General features: G+C 42.7%; 1 protein-coding gene across 1 annotated transcript in view; it reads left to right on the top strand.

Annotated features, from left to right (window-relative positions):
• The window catches only part of INPP4A (inositol polyphosphate-4-phosphatase type I A), a 133,288-nt gene extending 129,945 nt beyond the window's left edge, over window positions 1-3,343 (top strand). The window contains exon 28 of the mRNA XM_074149348.1: window positions 321-3,343. Within this exon, the coding sequence (XP_074005449.1) occupies window positions 321-453 (133 nt within the window). The 3' untranslated portion in view covers window positions 454-3,343. The remainder of the gene's footprint in view (window positions 1-320) is intronic.
• The last annotated feature ends 15,644 nt before the right edge of the window (window positions 3,344-18,987 follow it).

Genomic DNA, 18,987 nt, shown 5'->3' with positions numbered 1-18,987 from the left:
TGAACTCCACAACAGTGTACCCTGAAATACATGAAACCATCGTGAAAGAACTTTTTCAGTAGATGTGCTGCTGCTTTTTAGAAATGCAAAACTAGCAATCAGACATAGCATGTGTCCATTCTGTGTGCTTCTTACTAGCATTGTATGATGAGTCATCATTTTTAATATTTGCAGTGGCAAATTAATTAAACGCTCATTAAATATAAGCAACTTTTTTTTAATGCTATAAAATAACCAGTTCATTTCATCTTAGTTTAAGTCTTTTTTTTTTTTTTTCCTTTTTACTGCTGTCATTTTTTGTGCTTGTTTTTTTTCCCCAGTGAGGGTTGTCGGCGAGAAAATACAATGAAGAATGTTGGATGTCGCAAGTATGCATTTAATTCCCTGCAACTGAAGGCTTTCCCAAAGTATTACAGGCCTCCAGAAGGAACTTATGGAAAAGTTGAAACATAAGCATACTATGTCCTTTAATTGCTGTTCCATTCAAAAATGTGGATACGCTCTAGATTAATACATGATTTTGTCATCCAGAACAGATAAATAACCTTTTTGTACATTTCACTAGGTTATACAGAGCATGTTACAGAATTGGAGTCTATAGTAACAATTATTCTGACACCTTAGCTTGAGAATAGTGTGATGACTCTGCCCGTTTAAATAGCCTTCAGTGTATGTAAGATGAACAGATATTGTGCTACTTAATAATTACCTATATGCAAATAGCTAGGTACCTCCTGGATGGGCAAGGACTCTAGGAACGGCATTTAGGCAGCTGTTTCACATAACATCTTTTTATACTGAGTTGACTTGAGATTGAGCTTTTCATAAACTTTTTAAAACCGAGAGTAAAACTCAAAAGTTGTAAATAAAAAACGGATTGGGTCCTAGACAGTCTAATAACTGTAGAGCGCATTGTCACAATCAAGAAACAGAAATTTAAAAAAAAAATCAGCACAATAAAAGCCAGGAGTATAAATTGTTTTACTGTATATAGGATGCCATCTTCATATATGAAATTAACAATGCATAAAAGGCCAAGCATATGAGGTCTGGTTTCTAGTTCTGTCCAAATAAAACCAATTCCTGTCATTTTTGGCAGGTAAGGACTTGGGCACACATCTTAACCGTTTTTAAAAAGTGTTTCAGAAACAAGATGATGCTTAACCATTAATGCCAGCAAGAGCTCCCCCTGCCCTTCCCTACTACACGGCAAGTGCAACAAGCAAGTTGCTAATGTTGCACGTGACATGTTCAGTATGTTCCATGGTATTGTATATTATTTAACACATTTTTGCCCGTGGTTTTTTATGTCGCTTCTGGATTGTAAGCATTAGTATCTCACAGGGTTACATTTTTTTGATTGGTGTTGATTTTTTTTTTCCCCATATCAATTCTGTATGTCAATACAAATATGCCCAAAGTGCCCAATGCATCCCCGTTACTGCATAACCAAAATTGGCTTCTGTTTACCTTTGCATTTTACCTGGGCAGATGTTCAGAATCCCGGGGGGAACTATGACTGTTTTCAAGGAATTTCTGGGGAAGGTAGGGTTGCCCCGTGTTGATAGAAAGGAACTGCTCATGTGCTACTGCTATTGCGCGAGAACCACAGGTGTGTTCTAGCCTATGACTAAGGTGATCGGTTTGATAGCTTTTGATAAAAAAGGTTCAACAGATCTCCTTGGAAATAATCTCCCAAAGAATGCCTTTGAAGCTAAGATACCTTTTAAAAAGCAGCTAAACATTAATTTCCAACTTCTAACAGGATTAAGTCATCTCTAGCTAGCTTCGTTCAGCACAATGTGCCCTTTCCTTCTTGGTTTCCAAGGATATAAGTTTTAGAATAGAAAAATCTGCCCGTTTATTTTTGTGAGAGTAGCAACAGCCAGGTAAGTATATGGCTGTTTTCTGATTTCTTTCTCCCTCTCACTGATGTTTGTCTGTGCTGTCACTGCTCTATCAATCAGTCATGTTCATTCTGCTCCCATGCAGGTTTGGGGGTTACAGGTCTAGCAGTTTTTGCATTTTGCTTGTTGCAGTTTAACACCGAGCAGCATGTCACAAAGCCAGGTCAGAGACTTCTGCTGAACCAGGTTGTTACCATTATTTCAGTCTCTCTAGGATAACAAACCGCTGAATTCTGTGCAAAATCACTGTACCTATCCCAGGTCTGAACAAATCATCTACAGTAGAACAGTCCCTTGGAAATTTTACAAACCCTGTTCGCCAATTAATAAACAAGTGTTGATTTTATTTTATTTTTTGCTAATATGTAAACAAATGCACGGTGAAAAGCTTTTCAATGGGATCTCTTTAGACATGTTACTCCATTAGTTCTGCTCAACCTTCAGTCCCTGGCCCATTATTAAATGCTACATTTATTTTTGTATAAACTGTACTCTTTATATCCCTTAGTTTTTATGAGTTGATAATTTTATTTTGTATATTTCAAGCATAGTTAATTATATTTTAAGTCCTATATTGTTACACTAAAAATCTTCCGATGTTCAGCTTCACAACAAAATAACAAGAGGTCTACTGTAACAATTAACAGGGCCACTCTCTTAGACTGTGGCCGACAATCGTTAGATCTACTCTAGAGCTTAGTGATCTTTTATTTATTTTGTATACCAGTGTAATCAGGAAAAGTTGCTGAATTTTGTATGTGCATGGTTTTTGCTCACCTTTTTAAAGTGGTGGAATACCAGTCTCAAGTACTGCATTATTTTGTTTAAAATATTCTGATTTCAGTATGCTTTTGTGTAAAACGTTGTCGTCCAGCTAACATTTATATACACGACATTGTTGGTACATGCACATCAACGGGCTTGTTTAAAGGGCGTAATGAACAGTAAGATCTCGAGCAGTTCATCAAAAAAGAAAAACTGTGAAACTTGAAATCCACATAGGACGCTTCACAAGGGTGAAGTAAGCTTTTCTGTTGCACAGGAGAGGAAAAATTTAAGGATTACTGTAAAATGAAGTTCTGTCTAATGTTCTTTTTTGAGTACATTTTTTAAATTATAAAACATACAAAGGTAAAAAAAGAAAACTGTTGCCAAGTATGTTCTGTGTATGTTCTGTGAAAGTACCTACAGCACAGTTGCCTTTTGTTTCATTTATACATGTAAAAATTATTGTATAATACAACACTGTTTTGTCCCAACACGACTGTATTTGCCAAGCTTTGTGCATTGAAATATTTTTATTTATTTGTTTTTAAGCAGTATTAATATATCATAAACATATGGCTACTGTTTTATATATTCTAGTTCATCCAATCCATGTATGCTGTAAATGTGCTAGTCTTTAGGATGAAAACCAATAAAGAACTGACAAGAGTAACAAATGGTGGCTTACTTTTAATGCGTTTGTGGTAAATGGAAATAAACACTTTCAGGTTCCTTGACTCGATACGCTTTATCTGTTGGAGAATCTAAGGAAAGCTAAGTTATGTATGGAGGTATTTTACACAGATATGCAAGTCAGGAAGTATTTACTTCTAAACCCTGCTAAACAGCTACTATCTATTTTCTATAGTTGTCAGGCACTAGTTTGTCCCACATGCTATACATTGAGCAACAACAGTTAAACAAAGCAGCAGTATGAGATTTTTTTTTTTTTAAGTTTATATACTTTCTCCACGAATCTTTGTAGCTACAAGGCCTTCTTGAGCTTCATTCTGTTTTTCACTCTTCCTTCCATTAGTACAATTCCTTCTCTGCTGCTGCTTCCCCTTCAGCCGACTCATCCCTGCAGCAGCTTTAGTGGCTGTGCTAAATTCAGCAGGGATAGGTTGTCATTGTTGATCGTCATTTTGATTTCAAGTTAAATAAATTTTATATAATAGTGTAGAAGACAATAATCCAGAGCATTCTGTTTTTTATAAAATACGAAGACTAGAACTTAAAAATGTAATTCTACTGTCACTGGATGTTTGAGAACTGCCAATTTTATCTGCATGAAAGAGGACTAAGGACCACAGGTGGTGTTTAATGAATTGGTTTTTCTAGTTACGCAGAAAGAAACACAGTATCAGAAAAAAAAACTTGCGCTGTTTTCATTCAGAATGCAGAAAAAGAAGATGCTTGACAGGTGGGAATTCCTAAATTACAAGTGCAAAAAACCATATACATACATGTGTGTGTATATACATATCTGTATCTGTTTTTAAATCGGTGTCAAAAAAGTATCTACAGGTGTTCTTTTTAATTTAAAAAGGTGAGGTTTTTAAAAGACGGTTGAAGGTTTAACATCTTTAAAAGGCATTCTGAGCTATTAGAGAAATTGTCACTTGTTTGAAGCTGGCGTATGTAACTTCATAAAGATTACTCCATTCTAAACCCAAGGCACCATGAATCCAGGTTGCCTGTGGAACTATATGAAGGGCATACGCGTGTCCATGGGTTGTAAATGATTGTTATGGTTTGAGAGAACCCATAACAATCTATTGTCGTTAGACAATTATTCTATCACCGGATGACCCCTCCCCACCTGGAAAGGGGAATCGGGGAACACAAAGAAACACAAGGGTTGAAGTATAAATAGATTTAATAGACTAAGACTAAATAATTAACAATAATACTAAAGAACCAGTATTAATCCCAATACTGATATAAGATATACAGACATTATACTCAGCCATCTATATCAGTAGGAAGCTGTGCACTCCCAGCAGTGGACAGCAAGTATCGGACACTGGGAGCGCAATGGCTTCAGGAGGAAGGGAAGGCCTCAGGGCTCCGGCACTGGGGCAAGGAGTTGTCCGGACCGCCGCCATCAGGGAGAGAGCCCGCTACGCAGCAAACTTTTCTAATTTATATTGGATGTGACGTTCATGGTATGAAACACTCCTGTTGGCCAGCCTGGGTCAAATGCCCAGGCCTTGCTCCTCCTTGTCCCTGCACCTGGCAAGGCTCGAAAACACTAACCTTGAATCCCACAGAGCCTGGCTGGCTATAAAGTAAATATTTTCACAAATTCAGACACTAGAGTCTTCTAAAAGTGTAATTTTCCCCAGCATTAGAAGAAAAGTTAGTCCTGTGTCTCTCAACACAGGACAATGATGCCGTGGGGAGCTGCTGGGAGCAGCGATGACCGTGTGCTTCGGTGTGAAACCAGCGCTCCTTCCATCTCTTTGCCATCACTTTTGCTGTACGACAGCCTTCAGGCAGGACTTGAAGCTCAGGTACAGCCTTCTGCGTACGGGCACTGACTGCACTCCAGAAAGGCTTACCTGATGTCGCAAATGTAACATCTTAAGAGTTCGAAACGTGTACTCTGACAAAAGAGAATAAATTTTAGTAGATGCAACACAAAAACATGCACGAGATATATTGGAAAACGAAGAAGAATAAAAAATAACAAAACACTTGTTTAAACTACAAAAAGAGTACTCATCAGAAGAAACTGTAGGTAATTTTGGTGACCAAGAGTATGCTTTTTCAGGGTTTTCCAGTTTGTGAATTCCTAAATGTTTTTAAGACCCACCTCAGAAATTTTGTATCTATATATTGTTGCTAAATGCATATGGGTTTGTTTAAAATAGCTCTCCCTAATACAAGACTTTCAGGCTATGAATAGGAAAGCTTAACAGCAGTCTCTTTTACTCACATAGTAGTGTCCAACATGATCAGCTGATGGTATGAAAATACAGCTTATAAGAGCCTGGTATCCCTGCTGAGCAGCCTATTTTTTCCTTAAGTCGTGCCAATATTAAGTTGTATGTTATTTGCCAGTCTGGCCCTATGATTTTGGATGTTTTCTTATTCAGCACAGACTTCAGCATCAATAAATCCTTTTTTTTTTTTGTGGTGGCTATTCTATCTGTGCATATACTCTAAGTATTCTGAATGTAAACTTCTGAAAATCTGCATTTTACAGATTTTACAGCGTAAGGAACATACTGTACATCTCCTAATGTAATTTATTGTAAAATTTTGGTCCTTGTGGTCAAAATACTTGAGATACTGCACTGTTTATCACTTAGGTGTATCACTTTGTGCCTAACCCCAAATCACTAAGCTTGCTGACTGTTCCTGAGGGAGCAGGGTGGAGGAGCCTTCCCAATGTCTCCAACAGTAACAGGAGCTGCAACCCCAGACAAAATCACTAAGGCTGGAGTCAGTCACTGCCCATCAGGCTCACTGAATGTTCAATTATTTATAGAGTTGAAAAGTTAAAAGTCCGATGGGAAAGGTACTACCTGGAACATGAAGGAACTACGCTGTGGCTGAAATTGGTGATTCGGGGTGGGAATGGTTTTGTTTGCTTAGTGCTCCCATCAGCATCATTAGAAACCTTTTCTGCTGGAACCTCACAGGGATTCCCGGCAAAAACCTTTGGGAGGGAGTTTGGAAGTATGCCACAATTGAGGGTGACAGAGCACTGGAACAGGCTGCCCAGTCTGCTCTAGATGAACTTGCTCTGGCAGGGGGGTTGGACTAGGTCTCCAGAGGTCCCTTCCAACCCCTGCCATGCTGTGATTGGATGGGGGGGTGGGGGGTGTGAGAAACACCGGCTCACACTTAAAATTTTAAAGAGGACGAAGTCACTGGAGCAAAGGTTTATTGTACGAAGCAGCGCTGAATCGGGTGCATCTCAAAGTAGAGGCACACACATCTTTAGTTTTTTAGATATTTTATACCTTTCTTTCCCGGCCGCCTGAATACCTGTCTCTCTTCTCATTGGCTGAGAAGTTGGAGCTCACATTCTTCCCGACCGTCTAAAGACACAAACCTTTAATTAACAATACATTGTTTCACAGTCTCTGCTAATATCTACTGTCTAATGTTAGTAGTTACAAACCATCCTGGTGGTCGTCTTCTTGATCTAGTGTCCATATCCTTCTTTTCTTCAGTCACCCCCCCAGGTGGCCTTTATCCACTTATCACCTTCCACCGTCCTTTGTTCGCTTATCAGTCTACCATCAATTCGGTTCTCCTTACCTAAATGGCTTCTTGTAAACCAGAGTCTCTGGGCCATTCCAGGGTACTTGTAAGGATTAGTTAGATGCTGTAACCGAGCACACAAATAGAAATGTACCAAGTAGCTGAAGCAAAATTCATATTTGGCTACAAATTGCTTAAATTGTAGCCGTGACTTGAAATACTGCTGTTTGCAAATAGTGCAGATTTCAGAAGACCTGAAAAGCAAGATTAAAATAATTTGCTTTTTTGAGGGGGGGATGAGGGGTAGAAAGGGGGTATTTCAGAATGTTTATTAAATTGTGGCTGATTGATGTGGGTATTGGGCAGATGATGGCTCTGGCATCAAACATGGAAATCCTGGAGAGTACCTGCTGCTATAGAAATGCTCTGGAAATGCTAAAACGCCCTCATGTTATAGGTTTGTAACAAACATGAAGGGATCTATCCCAGATGCGTGAGAGACATCAATCAGGTCTTGAATAGCATTTGTTACAGTCATTCTAAAAACTGTAAGATTTTATTGCATGTTCTTCATGTTGTGTTTTGACCAAATTTCCTATAAGCTGGACAGGACTTTTGGTTACTGCACATAAAGTTACATTTTCAATCAACTTTAGTTTTAGTTGTCTGAGAGAGTGGGTGTTCCTTGAAATGCTGTGGCAGTATCCACAACTTCGTTGTCTGTAGGCAAATGGCTGAAGATGTGTATCTGACTTTTTTCAGTTCCTTGTCAGGTTTGAAATGCTTTCATGAAACCTCTAGATATTCCAAAAAAAAAAGTGATCTTTCTGTATGGAAAATAAGGCTTTACAATACCTATGTGGGAGTCGACTCTGGAAGTAGATAACTGCAACACCACTGTGAGACATGGTTCATGGCAAGATCTAGATTAAAGCTTATTGAGAAATATTAGCTGGTAGAAGCATTTAATTATTGAGTTGAAATATGGCAGTGCTACTAAAAATTCATCTGCCTTATTTTCCTCAGTCGCAGCTCCTTTCCTCTAAGAAAGTTCACCAGCTCAGCAGTAATTCAGAAAATGCAGGTGTACTCCCTCATCTGCCGAGGGGGCAGTGGGCACCACAGTGCTTGTGGGAGGTAAGCATGCAGGAGCAGCCGGTGGTGTGGCGCAAAGCAGCGTGGTGCAGCCGACTGGCAGCTGCTTCTTGAGGCACTGGTTGGATTTCCCAAGTCAACGGGAAAAGTGGCATCCCCTAAGTTGTCTTTTTCCATGGCAACAGTGTCATGGCCTGCCTGCAGAGCTGACGGCAACTTTTGCCCCCAAGAAGCTGATGCAAAGAGAAGGTGTGGGATTTGGTTTCCCCCTGTGTCAGGCTAGTGTAATTCAGCTCCAGATGTCTGTACCTCTGCACTTGAGAACATTTCTCTTTGGATGCACTGCAAAGCACAAGGGAAATGAGAACTATCAGATGTTATGAAGGGGAAGAGGAAGACACATCTAAGGAGGACCAAAGATTTGTTTGTCCTGCCTTCTTCCCTCATAAGCAAAAAAAGGAAAATGGAGAATGTTTTTACTATGTGTATCTGAATTGGTTCTGTACAGTAACATGGGCTGGCTCAGCACACAAAATCCACATTTCATCCTCAGCTGTGTGTGCTGGTTCCGCAGTGCTTGCACATTACAGATTCTGGCTCTGATCAGTACAGCTTTGCAAAAGCCACTTTGACTAAATCCACAATGGACGCTTGCCACCTATAGCTTCCCAAATTTGTAGGTGTCTTTGTTGCCTGATACGGTGTTGAGCTTCCTGAGGCTTTCTACGTTGGGAGTAGCTAATCAGGAAGTTTATCGCTGAGACTCACCTTGGTCTCGGCTTCCTTCTCCCACCCAGAGCTGGGAGAAGAGAGAGGGCTTTGTACCTCTAGCCTCACAGGCGCAGCCACAGCCTTACCCCAGCTGCATTTGTCACACCCAGTTAAGTAACACAGATGTGGACAGGGTCCTCGATTGCTTTCTGCACCCTCTGCTCTCTGTTGCTTTGCAGCCCCAAGGAACCCAATGACCAGTGTGCACCAATCTCGGATCCTTGTTGCAGCTCCGCTGCATGAGCTGGTTGCACTGGATGCTGAAAACTGAGCTCTTGTTCTTTTCTTCTTCTGTACCTCCCTTTCCCCTGGTCATCCCTGGAAGACAAATCCAGAAGCATCAGATGGCTTTTTCCCTGCATGTGTTGTTATCTGGCATGCATCTTTCCAGTAAGGTGGCGAAGTGCTGCTGGTTTAGGTTGTGGGAACTTGGTGGGGATTTTACCAGGTGGAGAGATGGGCAAGTGATTTGTCATCTTGCCATGAGGGATTGTCACTAAGACAGGCAGGCTGAGTGCTAGGGGTCATTTCCAGGTGCAAATTGTTTCCTGGAGTGAACTTAACCTAGGTTAGCTACCTGTTTTTCACAGTTTGAGGCGAATGCAAGAAAGCAGCCTCTTGTTTGTAATTCCAAACATTCCCCGGGTACAGGGTTCTCATAATTAGGTTTACATTTCATGAGCAGTGCGGTTCTGCTGGTGTTTTGTCTGCTCCAGGAGCTCTGGTACTGGTGGGGCTCCCCAGGGGTCAGAGAAAAGCTTGTTTTCCAAGTCCTGCTTGGGCAGGCACAGAAGTAGTTCTAGGTGCCTTGAGAATTACTTAATTTAACAGGCAGTTAATAGGTAAGATTGGGCAGCCAGCTAGATTGGAGGCTTACCAACCTAAATTAGGAACCTCAAAAATATCTTTACTTTGTGATAGGAAAAACCAGCCTCAAGTTCTGTCTTTGACAGTGGCTTTTAACCTTATCACTGTGAAAGGACAGAATAAACATAGTGTGGGATTTCCAAGTGTATTTCTGCAATTTTTTTACGATTTGTATTTTCGTAAGTGTCTGCGTCAGAAGTGTTAGCTCTGAAACAATTTATATAGTGCCGTTATGGTGCTTTCCATTGTGTCACATAGTCTCTACTTCCCCTTCTCTGGGTGTTCATTTCTTTCTTTGTTTTTGGGCTCCCATGGTTTAAGTCCTCAGAGAATGAGGATTATGAGGTTTATGCAGTTTATGCATGGAGTACCTAAATTAAATAATGAGTTTGCCGTTATGGTGGAGGCAGTTAACTAGAAAGTTAATGGCTTGCCAACAAACTGTAGCTGGGGTTTTTTTTTGTATTTTACTGATACATTCCTGTCTACTGTCAGACTATGGATCTAGATAGAGAGTAATCTGGTCATTATTCTTGTTTTAATATTGTAAATCAAGGTTGATAGTTATTTAAAGAATACAAAACTGCTGAATGGTGCTACTAAAAAAGTGGGCAGCTTTTCCGAGGAAGGAAAACTTTTGAACTCGTGGTAGTTTCAAAAGACTGAGAGGAGTCAACCGCTGTTCTGGTCCCAGCCCTTACTCTATCAACCTCATGAAAGATTCCATGGCAGTCCAAAGTCTGCACTTGCAGAGACTGAGAAGGACCATGTGAGGGCATGCTGGGGTGGTTCAGGGTCATCCAACAGTGTTAATACTCGAGTGCCACTTCAGTGTCTCGCAGGCGCTGGGCACTGTGTTAATGCTGTCGGTTGATTGTTGATGAGCTAAGCCAGCAGTCAGGGTGAGAACTGAGTAGAAAAGCAGTACTTAGGCAGAAGCTTTGAAGATGCTTAGACCTAGGGTGGGTTTTGCTTTAAAATATGTGCTTTTTTCTTTAATCAATAGGGCTATGATCTTATTGGCATTACTGAGATGTGGTGGGATGGCTCTTATGACTGGACTGTTGGAATGAAGGGTTACAGACTCTTCAGGAAGGACAGGCTGGGCAGTTGGGGAGGGGGTGTTGCCCTCTGTGTCAACGACTAGCTGGAGTGTGTGGAGCTCCACCTGGGGAGGGATGAAGATCCGACCGAGAGCTTATGGGTCAGGATTAAAGGGAGCACAGGGGCAGGTGATGTTACAGTAGGGATCTGCTACAGACCACCAGATCAGAGTGACAGGGAGAATGAGGCCCTCTATAGACAGATAGGAGCAGCATCGTGCTCGCACACCCTGGTCTTCATGGGGGACTTCAACCACCCCGATATCTGTTGGAAGGACAACACAGCAGGGCACAAGAAATCCAGGAAGTTCTTGGAGTGTGTTGATGATAACTTTCTTCTTCAAATGATCGAGGAGCCAACGAGGAAAAGAGCTGTGCTGGACCTTGTCCTTACCAACAAGGAGGGTCTGGTGGGGAATGTCAAGTTCAAGGGTAGCCTCGGCTGCAGTGATCATGAAATAGTAGAATTCAAGATCCGTAGGAAAGCGAGGAGGGTGTGCAGCAAGCTCGCTACCCTGGACTTCAGAAGAGCAGACTTTGGTCTCCTGAGAGATCTGATTGGCCCTGTAGTGTGGAAGAAAGAACTGGAGGGGAGAGGGGCCCAAGAAAGCTGATTGGTATTCAAGGATCGCCTCTTCCAAGCTCACAAGAGGTGCATCCCAAAAAAGAAGTAGTCAGGCAAAATAGCCAGCAGGCCTGTGTGGATGAACAAGGAGCTGCTGGACAAGCTCAAGACCAAAAAGGAGGCCTATAGAGGGTGGAAGCAAGGATGGATAGACTGGGCAGAGTATAGAGAAACTGTCCGAGTGGCCAGGAACCAGATCAGGCAAGCAAAAGCCCAAGCAGAACTAAATCTAGCCAGGGACATCAAAGACAATAAGAAAAATATCTATAGATATGTCAGGGATAAAGGCAAGACTAGGGAAGTTGTGGGCCCTCTCCAGAAGGAAACAGGAGACCTGGCCACCCAGGATATGGATAAGGCTGAGCTACTGAACAACTTTTTTCCCTCAGTCTTCACCGGCAAGGGCTCTAACCACACTGCCCAAGTCATGGAAGGCAAAAACGGGGGCTCTGCGAATGAAGAACTGCCCACAGTATGAGAAGATCAGGTTCGAGACCACCTAAGGAACCTGAAGGTGTATAAGTCCATGGGACCTGATGAAATCCACCCACGGGTCCTGAGGGAGCTGGCGGACAAAGTTGCTAAGCCGCTTTCCGTCATATTTGAGAAATTGTGGCAATCTGGTGAAGTTCCCGCTGACTGGAAAAAGGGGAACAAACCCCTGATATTCAAAAAAGGAAAAAGAGAAGACCCAGGGAACTGTAGGCCAGTCAGTCTCACCTCTATGCCTGGAAAGATCATGGAGCAGATCCTCCTGGAATCTCTGCTAAAGCAGGTGGAAAATAATGAGGTGATTGGAGACAGCCAGCATGGCTTCACCAAGGGCAAATCATGCCTAACAAATTTGGTGGCCTTTTACAATACTGCCACAGACTTGGTGGACAAGGGCAGAGCAACAGACGTCATCTACCTGGACTTATGCAAAGCACTTTCACTGTCCCACATGACATCCTGGTCTCAAAATTGGAAAGTCATGGATTCGATGGATGGACCACTCGGTGGATAAGGAACTGGCTGAATGGCCGCACTCAAAGGGTTGTGGTCAATGGTTCAATGTCCAATTGGTGGACAGTGATGAGTGGAGTTCCTCAGGGGTCGGTACTGGGACCAGTGCTGTTCAACTTCTTTGTCGGAGACATGGACAGTGGGATAGAGTGCACCCTCAGCAAGTTTGCTGACGACACCAAGGTCGGTGGCGTGGTCGACACCCTGGAGGGAAGGGATGCCATCCAGAGGGACCTGGACAGGCTTGAGAGATGGGCTTGTGCAAATTGCATGAAGTTCAACCAGGCCAAGTGCAGGGTCCTGCACCTGGGACGTGGCAATCCCAGGCACAAATACAGGTTGGGCAGAGAATGGCTGGAGAGCAGCCCTGAGGAGAAGGACTTGGGGGTGTTGGTGGATGAGAAGCTCAACATGAGCCAGCAGTGTGCACTGGCAGCCCAGAAAGCCAACCGCATCCTGGGCTGCATCAAGAGAAGTGTGGCCAGCAGGTCGTGGGAGGTGATTCTACCCCTCTACTCTGCACTCATGAGACCCCACCTGGAATACTGTGTCCAGCTTTGGAGTCCTCAACAGAGGAAGGACATGGACCTGTTGGAACAGGTCCAGCAGAGGGCCACAAAGATGATCAGAGGGCTGGAGCACCTCCTCTATGAAGACAGGCTGAGAGAGCTGGGGTTGTTCAGCCTGGAGAAGAGAAGGCCCCAGGGAGACCTCATAGCAGCCTTCCAATATCTGAAGGGAGCCTACAGGAGAGCTGGAGAGGGACTCTTTGTCAGGAGATGTAGTGACAGGACAAGGGGTAATGGTTTTAAATTGGAAGAGGGGAGATTTAGATTGGAAGAAAGAAATTCTTTACTGTGAGGGTGGTGAGGCACTGGAACAGGTTGCCCAGAGAAGTTGTGGATGCCCCATCCCTGGAAGTGTTCAAGGCCAGGCTGGATGGGGCTTTGAGCAACCTGCTCTAGTGGGAGGTGTCCCTGCCCATGGCAGCGGGGTTGGAACTCAATGGTCTTTAAGGTCCCTTCCAACTCTAACCATTCTATGATTCTATGATAACATTTATTCATGAATCTTGATATGTAGGTCACTTATGGTGATCTGAGTTCTGCACGGGGGAGGCACGGCTCTCTTTCGGATCTCAGTAAGGCACAACAGCACATAGTGTAATAACATTGCCATTTTGATAAGGTAGAATAAAAAGAGGAATATAGATAGCTGGTCAAACTCATGTCCCGTCAGGTGCTGGGAACCCTGCTTCCATGCAGCATTGGACAGACCCCAGACGGATTCCCATGCAGGCAGTGCAGATCCCCTCCCTGGGAAGAGTCAGTCCCCTCCCACACCATGCACCATGGTGCTTTTTGTCTTGTATAAGGAACAAACCCATCTATCTCCTCCTGGCAGGTAGGAGTGTCCTGTCCTCTCTTTCATGATGTTCACCAGAGCACAACACCTGCAGATGTAGGGCATTCCAGCAGGTCCCCTTGCGGTGCTGCGTACATGGGGTTACACAGCGGTTACTCATGCCAACGTACTGGCTTCTCTGTCCTGAAGAAGGAGGCCCAGCAGGGTGGGCATGGCTTGCCCAACATCACTAACTCCTTGAAAACAACATCTTCCGCAAGGCTCCCAATACAATCTGGAAGAGAGCAGGGCTGCGGCAGGGCTTTAATATTGAAACTAGTTAGTGGGACAGAACAAACAGTAAGAACTGAAATACTCAAAGGGGAGAGAATGCAGAGCTCCGGAAAAAGGCTCAGCAAAGGCCTTTCACAAGGATAAGGTGGACTGAAAGATGGGAAGGGAGAGAAGAAATCAGTGTGGTGGAGATTTGAACAAAAATACAAAATAACTGCATAAAATTCCTCAAGAAGGGGGTGTAGAAATTAGTTGTAAAAAAGTTCTGTGTGAATTGAAGGAGCTGAGCGTCTTGAACATCACAGGTTAAAAGGATTCAGTATTGGGGAAATAATTTTGTTAGGTGAGCAGATGTAGAAGAAAAGATACTGAAAGCATGTAGAAGGGGAAAGAAAGAAAAGTAGTTCATTTGTAGATGAAAAAATATTAAAATAACTATAGGAAATAAATAGTTTGAATGCATTAGGCTAGTCTAGCATGTTGTAATACTATGCTTGAAGAGAAGCAAAGCCTGATATGACTAAGAGGGTGCCCTGATTTGTGGACTTTCATTACTGAACTGGAAGAACTTTCCAGTTCCTCTTGATTTAGCATTTTTGGCACATTACTGTTGAGGAATGATAGGTGTATAGACTGGCGGGGGGGGTGTGTGTGAATTTTCCCAATGTACAACTTGCTAAAGCAAAATGCTACTACTATAGCAGAGATTTTTTTTCAAAGTTTCAGGATAAATCATAGAGGAAATTTGAAGGGCGGCTGGCACTGCTGTGATGAATGCTGCTTGTAGCCACAGAGGGGTGCTGTTTATCTACATAGCAGGACTCGCCTTCTTCACTGTGCAGAGAGAGGAAATGGCATTACTCAAATTTATTGAGTTAGGAGAAGTATTTTCCAGTTTGCTGATTTAACCAGAATTCCTGAAAGCCTTTTTTTCCCCTATGAGTTGATATTGCTGTGTAGACCAAATCAGTGACTTTTCACAAGGAAGCTCCATTTAAAAACAAAGCCAGCACAAATACGGTCCACTTTTGGAAGCTCTCTGGTGCTGAACCTGCTGACTTCAGCAATATTCAGTTTTTATTTTTCTAATAGCTGCATCATATGGATTTTTGTGTGCAATTGATCGATGCAAGGACACTAAGTCAGCACACAGTGCGCCTCATTCTCATTCCATGTACCTGGAACCCTGGGTTCAGGTCACAGCTAGTGCCCAGGTCCCACAGCTGAAATTAAGATCTGCGTTACTGTGGGACATTATGTGTGTCACTTGTTGTAGCATGGACATTTGCTTTCTGTTGGAGCTGTGATGAGTTACCCTTCTGGAGCATTTCTTTGGACTTTGAAGCAGCTGAACTCAGCTTCTGGTTCTTCAAAGATAGGAACCCTCTTTTATCCCATCTTTCCTCCCTCCTTTGCTCCTCACACATACATGAAATTTTGAATTTGTCACTAACTTTCTAAATGTAGCTGAAGTGTTTTATTCCTTATGTCTTCTTCCCCCCCCTCAGTATTTCAAAGAATTAAGATATTCCATTGTACCATGGCCTTTGTTTAGTTTAACTGAAGCATTAAGGCATTATTGATGTTTTCCTAAGCTCTGTTGAATTTACACCCCACCCCTCCCTTGAATTGGAGGTTGAGCTTTCAGCCATAGAACAGAATTTGACAGGCAGGCAAATGCGAGCAAGGTTTGGCAGTTAGACCTGCATCAAAAGCTCATAAGAAGAAACTTCTGTGTTGCTGGTTTGGAATGAGACATAAATGAGTATTCCTTGAAATTACTGTTGTCCAAAAGATTCCTAGTTTATACAGCACAACAGGAATTTCCCTGCGAGCCATAAGCTGCGTCATACCCATTTCATGTAACATTGCATAGTTTATAGGGACTTTCTTCATTCTTCATTGCCAAATTCTTCAATGTTGGCAGGATTTTGCTGGTAATTAACTTGACCAATAAGGACAGGCTTTACTAGGAGGATGGGCAATGTAAAGCTGAAGGGGCTGAAGTCCTTGCCCCTTCCAGAAAGCCAACAGCCAGTGAAGGAGCATTTCAGTTGCTCATCTGATTCCAGCTTCTGTGCATTTCCCTCTTGAGAGGCAGTGAGCCATCCTCCCTAGCTTCTGTTGTCTTCTACATTGCCATAAATTAGGCTAACAGCCTTTCTCCAGTGAGTATTATCCTCCCTGACAATAACTCCAGAATGTGCCAGTGAGTGATACTGGGCAAGGCAGAAACTGCTCCAGGTGCTTGCTTTCCCAGTACACTTGCTTCCCAGGAAGTTCCTTGTAACTGAGCCAAAACACCACAAGTGACTTCATCCTGCCATGGACCCATACCAAAAAACGCCCAGGAAACTTCCCAAAAGAGCTATTTATTTACTTTTTTTCCATGGGAATAATTCATTAGCCCCAGAATTATAAAATGGACAGCCTGTACCTCTTTCCTAGAGGATAGCTATCTCTCCCCCTGCAACCTCCCCAGCCAATACCTTTGGTCTCTTGTAGGATGCCAGACTCCAGATCTTCTGTCTTGTTTAGAGCAAGTAATGGAACTGTGATTTTTTTTCACAGCTTGCAAGGGAGTCCGGCTTGGATTCCAGGACAGTCTGCTTCACCTCCTTTAAGTACTCTCTGGCATGTATCCCATGTGAATCCTGTTATCGCAGTGCTAGAATGTCCCACTCGCTTCTCAGTGCCACTCAAGGACTACTTGAGTGTTATCTTGTAAAACTTCAGGAGAAACAGAGCATACCCCCTGAAGCTCCCATACTATCCAGTGTTAATGACACTCTGACTCAAACATTTGCTTCACAGTAGGCAGATAGAGAGTGAAGTCAGGTCTCGGATACAGGGTCCTTCCTGAAGAACCACTATTTGATGATCCTAGCTTGACAAAAACACCTCAAGGGGGTTTCCTTAGGAAGCGGCCATAAAATCTTTCTTGACACTTCCTTCCACTTTCTGCATTTGTCTTGGTACCACAGAATCTGCTGTTTAAGGTCAACTCATCCAATTGATGTTTTTGGATCTGAGCAGGTACCTTTACACAGTTCTGCTCCAAAACATGACAGTCCTCATGTTCCAGTAAATATAGTGATATTTGGGTTTTCATTGCTTCTTAAGACTCTCAGTTTTCATTAGTCTTCCAGAGTTTAGGCTAGTGCTTTATTATATTTTCTCTGGCTCCTGCAGATGCTTGTGGCTTTGCTTTCTGGTGGTTTGATTTCTTCTTTGCTCTCATGCTCCACTTGCTCTTGGATCACACAGTGTCTAAGTAGCAAACTAGCAGTAGTAAGTATGGTTAGCAGTTGTGTTCAGAGGACTGGGCCAGTCATCCTGAAGACTGCTTTAGTATTTATGTGACTAAAGCACCCGTTGACCATAAAGTCCATCCTTGACCAGTGTTAGATGAAAACAAACACTGGGCAAAATACTCAGCTTTGAAGCAGAACCTGTTTAAAATGAGGTGACTGAATGCTCTTCCAGTTACAGCAACCATACAGTAGAAGCTGGGTTCTTTCCAGTCCCAGTGCGTGGCTTTCTTCTAATGAACTGACTCATCATGAGCTGCAGTTGTCATTGCTTCATGAGGCTGAAGTACTGAAGCTCAGAGAACTTGCTCATAATTAGAGGTTGGGAAAACAGGCAAGGCACAGTCAAAGCTATATTTAGTGTAAAACAGCACCGCAGGTGTCATTTCAGTAAAAGACAGCTTCTTACCCCATGAAGGTAAAACACTTGTGCACTCTTAATTTTACCTCTCGTTAGGTTAGGCAGACAGTTTATGGTCAGCTAGAGTGCAGCGGACAACTTCAGTACAATTTAGCTGTGATGCTCCAGTGTTGAGAATCTGCTGTTTGCTCACATTCCGCATCCTACGTCGTCCTAGAGTTTTCCCCAGTTTGGTATTTCTCTCACATGGCAGTGACCAAGCTGCTGACAGAGCCACGGCCAGGGCTGGGCCCAGACCTGTTCCTTGGCATGTTCGTTCATTCCAAGTGTCTCTATATCTGTGAAATAAACACTGTCCTTTGACTGGAATTTTATAACCTGTTCCGATATGTTTAACAAAATCTCTAATGCCTTTCAAGAGCTTTTTGAAATAGAGCTTGTGCTATTAAATTAATTTCACGTTAAGACCACACGTAACCTACTTCAGGCTTTCTGATTTTAAATAACAAGCCAGAAATTTTTCAGCTTTTAAAGTCTATTTTTTAGAGTTGGCAGAATAGAACTGCCCTTTAGGAGCACCAAAATAATTACCAAAATTAACAGTAATTATTTCTCTTCCTTGCTGGGAACTTTATTCCCAGTAGCTTCCAGGTCTGGAAGAAAAGAGCTGACTCATGGTAGTTTGGCCCTGACGCTACTCTGAAGAAATGTTTTACATTATCAGAAGGGCTGTGGTCTCCCTGGTTTCCAGGACAACCTGTCTTCCCAGTGCTTTAAGCTGTTTTTTTTTCCTCCAGTCTCTTTACTCGAGATGGAACTTCTCTCGTGGTCTGAGCTTCAGTCTTGTTCATTCTGCTTTGGAAAACACAGCCCACCCTTGCTTCCGAGCTTTTGACCTTACTTTTCCCTGTGTTCTTTTACCGTAAGTTGTCCTTCCAATAGGCCACAGCGTTTTCAACCCCATCTAGATTTTTATCTAAGACTTCTTTACATGTGCTTTGCCAAAACTTTGTTTTCTTTTCTTTTTATCTCGTAAGAGGTCTGTCTTCGCTATTATCCCGTGATGCCTGAGGAGGCTTCTGGCTCATCACTCCCTCCTGTTTTCAGTAATTTTAAAAGTGTTTTCAATGCATGTAAAGAGTGACTAACCTCAGGGAGAAGCCAGCATAAACCCATGTTGTACATACAGAGGTTTCTTTAGAAACACCTAACTTTTGCCCAGATTTTATTTCACCTAAATTCTGCCAACTACAATTAGAATTTCTTTTTAAGGCAGCTCTTCTGCTTGCTTTAACTTGGCAGAGCAGACTGAAGGTGCTCT

Source organism: Numenius arquata, chromosome 1, assembly GCF_964106895.1.
Source record: "Numenius arquata chromosome 1, bNumArq3.hap1.1, whole genome shotgun sequence".
Taxonomy (NCBI): domain Eukaryota; kingdom Metazoa; phylum Chordata; class Aves; order Charadriiformes; family Scolopacidae; genus Numenius; species Numenius arquata.
The sequence above is the reverse complement of the archived record's forward strand: the minus strand, read 5'-3'. Positions and strand labels throughout refer to the sequence as shown.